The sequence below is a fragment of the Symsagittifera roscoffensis genome, chromosome 1 (genome assembly GCF_963678635.1).
Source record: "Symsagittifera roscoffensis chromosome 1, txSymRosc1.1, whole genome shotgun sequence".
NCBI classification, from domain to species: Eukaryota; Metazoa; Xenacoelomorpha; order Acoela; family Convolutidae; genus Symsagittifera; species Symsagittifera roscoffensis.
Genome location: NC_087062.1, coordinates 20474735 through 20480219, shown reverse-complemented (window position 1 = coordinate 20480219; position 5485 = coordinate 20474735). Strand labels below are relative to the sequence as shown.

At 33.0% G+C, this 5485-nt stretch overlaps 1 protein-coding gene across 1 annotated transcript; it reads right to left on the bottom strand.

Moving 5' to 3' along the window:
- Positions 1-3294: 3294 nt before the first annotated feature.
- Positions 3295-5149, bottom strand: LOC134855377 (uncharacterized). The gene is made up of 2 exons (XM_063871885.1): positions 4878-5149; positions 3295-3931 (listed from the first exon to the last, which is right to left on the bottom strand). Exons 1-2 carry the CDS (start codon positions 4983-4985, stop codon positions 3680-3682), a joined length of 360 nt encoding a protein of 119 aa, XP_063727955.1. The 5' UTR covers positions 4986-5149; the 3' UTR covers positions 3295-3679.
- Positions 5150-5485: the final 336 nt, after the last annotated feature.

The following is a 5485-nucleotide window of genomic DNA, read 5'->3' as shown; positions in this document are numbered from 1 at the left end:
AAAGTGCTATTTATTTTTGTTCCGACTTTCGATACGAAAGTAACGGAATATTTGTGCTCGGGGTGGGTTTTTTTTTCTTCAGACAAATTTCGACTTTTTAACTGGCCATTTATGACGGAATTTTTTTATATCATTCAAAAACTATTGTTGTCCTGAGCTCAAATTTGAAAAGATATTTCACCTGTGATCTATTTTCGTAAAGTTATGGGGGTTTAAAGATTGCCATTTTGGCCAATTTGGGACAATTAACGCGCGATATATTTCGCGCTATTAACGCGTAAGCGGAGAGTTAATCCGTCTTAGAAATCGTTCCAAATTAGTTCAACGAAGCTTATTTGCCATAATTGATTTGTTACAAGTAGCGAAATCTATCCTTTTGTACTTTATATGGCGTGTGGGGGGATAAATTTAATAAAAAAATTTCAAATTTTAGAAAAAACAAAACTGCTCGTAACAGGGCGAAGCCCTGAATGTTCCGAATGCCTTTTAAGGTTTATGGAGCAGTAATAACATAAAAAAATTTAGTTAAATACAATAAAGTAAAAATTTTTTCTCTTAAATTTGAAGTTTTTAAAGAAAATCATCCCCCCACACGCCATATAATGTACAAAAGGATAGATTTTGTTCCTTGTAACAAATCAATTATGGCAAATTAGCTTCGTTCAACCAATTTGGAACAATTTATAAGAAGCATTAAATCTCCGCTTTCCGCTTACGCGATAATAGATCGAATTATATCGCTCGTTAATTGTCACAAATTGGTCAAAATGGCCAAAATGCCAACTTTTAAACCCTCATAATTTTACAAAAAATGATCACAGGTGAAATATCTTTTCTTAGTTAAGCTCGAGAATACCTTTTGAATGATGTAAAAAGTTCCGTCAAAAAGGGCAAGTTAAAAAGTCGAAGTTTGTCTGAAGAAAAAAAACCCACCGCGAGCACAAATATTCCGTTACTTTCGTATCGAAAGTCGGAACAAAAACTTCCTTTTGTTTCATTACGTTTAATTTTTAATGTTACTACTGCTCCATAAACCTTAATAGGCAGTCGGAACCTTCAGGGCTTCGCCCTGATATGAGCAGTCTTGTGTAAGTTTGCAGATAAACTTGATTAAATTTGCATGCAGTTGTCAATCCAATTGTACAGTGCTGATTTAAACTAACCGGACAAAACGAGTTAAACTTGAAAATTAAAACGCGTTTTTCTCAAATTGGGTTGAGTTTATGAAGACAAAACTTGCTTAAACTTTTAGCAGAATTAATATGGTGTAATTTATTTTGCGAAATTCGGGCCCGAAATTTTACCCCAAAAGTGGGTCATTTTGGCTTTTCTTAGTTAATCAAAAACTACGCCAAAAATACCCAGTCGATCAGAGACATAATTATATCAAAGTGAGCCTCTTTTGTAGCCCAACAAACTTTAACAAGGGTATATTCTTCAAAAAAATTTGCAACCCGTTTAAAAATTGTTTTTAAATGAAAAGTTAGCATTTTATATAGTAAACACGGCCTTTTTGTCTATCAAACAAAAAAGAAATGACCTTTACGATGTTTTGGAGAGTATAATTTTCTTGAAATTTTTGATTAACTAAGAAAAGCCAAAATGACCCATTTTTGGGGTAAAATTTTGGGCCCAAATTTACACCATAAATTACACCATATTATTACACCATATTAAACAAATTACACCATATTAATTCTGCTAAAATTTTAAGCAAGTTTTATCTTCATAAATCTTCACATAAACTCAACCCAATTTGAGAAAAACGCGTTTTAAATTTCAACTTTAACGCGTTTTGTCCGGTTAATTTAAATCAGCACTGTAGACAAGCTGATAGTGAACTGGATAATTGTGTGCATAAAAGAGTCCGACGAGGAAAATATTTACCTCTATCTTCTTTATTTCAACAAACTCTGACAAAAAAAAATCTTGAACATAGGCTAAAATTAAAATACACAAAGCAGTTAGATTTTTCAGTTTTCAAAATTCCTAAAAGTCCATGAATAACTCAAATTTATAAAAAAACCAATAAATTTTCGCTGAAACATATCGGTCAAAAAACTGTTATTTCAGTCTACGAAAGACCAACCTGAGCAGATAACATACGCAAAAAATCCTATTTCTGATCATTTTGCTTTCATTGACAAGACATTGATATGCAGCAGATTTTTTTTCTCTTGTGGAGAAAGACTTTTGAAGAAAAAGGATCAACTTTTATTCTTTGTAACTAAAATTAATATTCATTCTTCAAAAATTTGACAAGAAAATTTACACAATGACTCAAAAAAAACAAAGCTGATATCATATTATCCCCGTCAAAAATCACAACCAAATGAAAATTAATTTTTTTCTTGTCTATTTTAAGTTCATAAGGATTGAAGACGTATCAGCTATGTTCTTGAATCATTAAGATCTAACACACACACTCACAAAAATTAAGGTAAGGAAACCTTACAAAATACCTTGAAACACCTTAGCAATTGAGATAAATTTGCAAAACTTTAATCACACCCTAATTAATATATAAATAACTTATGACTTTATTTTTATTTACCTAAGTAGTTAAAGTATATCAACCTGAAAAAGTACCTAAAAATAATTTTTGGTAAATTACCTTTAAATTTTTTTTTCAAGAAAGTAGGTAATTTACATATAATCATCCTAAATTTAAAGTTATTTTATTTGGAAATTTTGCCTTAAATTAAGAAATATTAAGGTGAAAGTATCTTAAAAAACTTTTTTAGCTTAATTTTTTAAGCTATTTTCACCTTAATTTTTCTAAATAGCTTTGTTTATTTTCGGTCATAATTACCTTATTAATTGAAAAAACTCATCATTTCACTTAAGTTTTTTAGACCTCTACGTTAACAATATCACCGGTCAAATCCTGATTTTCGAAAAAAAAATTTCAAAAATATTCTACAAAAAAATTTAGTTTAGGAGATAGGACGACCGAAAGAAATGTAAATCATTATCTGTTAAAACCGAAATGCGTTGCTTAGTTTTTATAGGGTTCAAGTCCCCAAATTTGTCACATTAATATCAAGGGCAAAAATTTTGTTTTCGTTAGAAAGAGTTTACTTATACCTACGAGTAGTTTGCAAGTTATTTGGAAGACATGAAGGCTCTTTTCCATTCCACCACAATTAAAATTTCCTATTTTAGTTTTTTTTTCTTGTGACCGTTGCTAAACACGTAATTTTTTATGTAAGTTTCGAAACAATTCTGTTCACAATAATTTCTTTGTTTACCATGCAAAACTTCATTGCATTAAGACAACGTAAGGTAGTTTCTTTAAACTTGAATTCAAATGTGGGAAAGAAAATGAAAAACAGCCGACACAGAAAACATTTAAATTATTTGTTGTAGTGAACCAAAGTTGAGTTTAGTGGTGTTCTGCAACCAACATTTGTCTGCTTCTCTGAAGAAATCCATTTGTTTGGGTTTTTTCATCAAGTTTTTGTCTCTGGCGCTGCTATAAATTATGACTTAATTTATTTCAATTCAGTTAATGATACAATTTTTGAACCTCAAATCAGTTAAGGTGATTTTATGTGTGAAGGCATGAAAATGAAAGAAAATGCATTGGTTTTATTGTGAGAATTTCCAATAATATTTTTCTGATTACTAAACATTTTCTCGCGATTATTACAATGATTGAAGGTTTGTGTTGTTGATTTCAGACCCGATCGATTGTCACCACTTTTTTCAGCAGGTCAACGCACGCATTCAATTCCTCTTTGACCTTCATCCCGTCATCTGCGGCTGCTACGTAGAGTGCGCAAGGCGTGAAGAAGTAAGTCCATGCGCACGCGAGCACCTTGTTCACGTTGTTATTTTGAATCTTGTTTAGTGCATTCATGTACCAGAATGCGAGAGTGCAGGGGCAGAACGACACGGCGAGCATGCGGTAGAAATCCTCCTTCAGTTTCTGAAAGCAGAAAACCAAATCTCAGTTTCTTAAATATTTCGGCAAAAAATGGAAAATCATTTCGCACTTCATCAAAAACATCAACCCGTAAACGCTTATATTGTCACAGTTGCCATTTTTTATTACGACGAAAGTTGGGACAAAAGCTTTTGGCGCCAATTTGGGCCTGTTTTGAAGGGAGCGTTCTAGAAAAGCTCAAAATTGTCGTAACCATTCAAAAAGCTTTTCGGATGACATTTTCGGGAAGATTTTCCAAAGACTATAGTGCAGTACAGAACACAAACTTGTTCTATCTTTATAGAGAGATATCAGATATACAAATGGTCGGCCTGAATAAAAAATGCCTAGAAGTTTTGCGATTCTGCCTTCAAAGCCAATCAGTTTTCTGAAATCCCCCCCAACTTATTTTGACCTGATAGAAAAGCTTATTTTAACGGAAATTTACATAAAAGTACACACAATAGGCTAATTCAAAACAAATAAATAAATGGAAAACACTTTGCTTTATGCAGGGGCGGATCTAGGATTTTCTCGAGGGGGGGGGGCGGATTTTCAAAAAATTGTGACAAAAAAATCGCGTTTTTTTGGCGCGCGCTCCCCCTCAAAATTAGTATATATTTTTGAAAAATTTTTGAAAAATTTTGACAAAAAAATCGCGTTTTTTTGGCGCGCGCTCCCCCTCAAAATTAGTATATATTGGCGCCGAAGGCGTCTTTAGAAAAATTTTAGGGTCGGTCGGCCAAAAATGGATTTCTGAAAAAGTATCAAAGGGGGGACCCTTTGGGTCGGCAGGGGGTCGAATCCCTGAGGGGGGGAAGCGTCCGCCCCCCCGCCCCCCCCCCCCTAAATCCGCCCCTGGCTTTATGTATGGCTGTGTTACTGAAGGGCAATAACCTCTGCAAATTTAAACCGAAATTCAGTTTCTAAAAATCTTTCTTCAACTTACGGAGTATCCGATCTTGTAGAAGACATAGCATGGGCATATACAGGCACAAATCCACGCGTCAATGTTCACCCAATCCGTATTCCTCAAGTGGTCAAAAAAATCAGCCATGTTTTTGTTTCGGGTTCTTCAAATCGCGTTTTCTTTAGTCAATTTTAAAAATAGAACACAAGAGTTATTGTTTTTTCAACTAACTAGACCACTTCAAATTTGATACGTTTTTATTCAATCGTAAATAACGAGATTAATTGCATTGCTTTCTCACGTAACTTTACTTGAATTTATGCGTAAAGACTTGAAAATTTAATTGTTTGTATAGATTTTCTAGTCGAATGCTTACCTATTTTTTATTTGCATTTTCGTGTCAAAAATGCTTGCAGATTCAAAGTACTTTTAAATAAAAACTCAATTCTCTAACCTCCAGAAATAATATGATTAGAGATTTTCTGAAAAGCTATTTTTGCTTTTATACTGTCATTTGAAGCAAAAAAAAAACACAATCGAACGTTAAAAACATGGAACCAGTGTATCGTTTTATTTCAGTGTCGTTTTCAGTGCGCGATTCAGTGATTCAAGAAATATACAAACGTGAATGAAGTAGAAAGTAAATG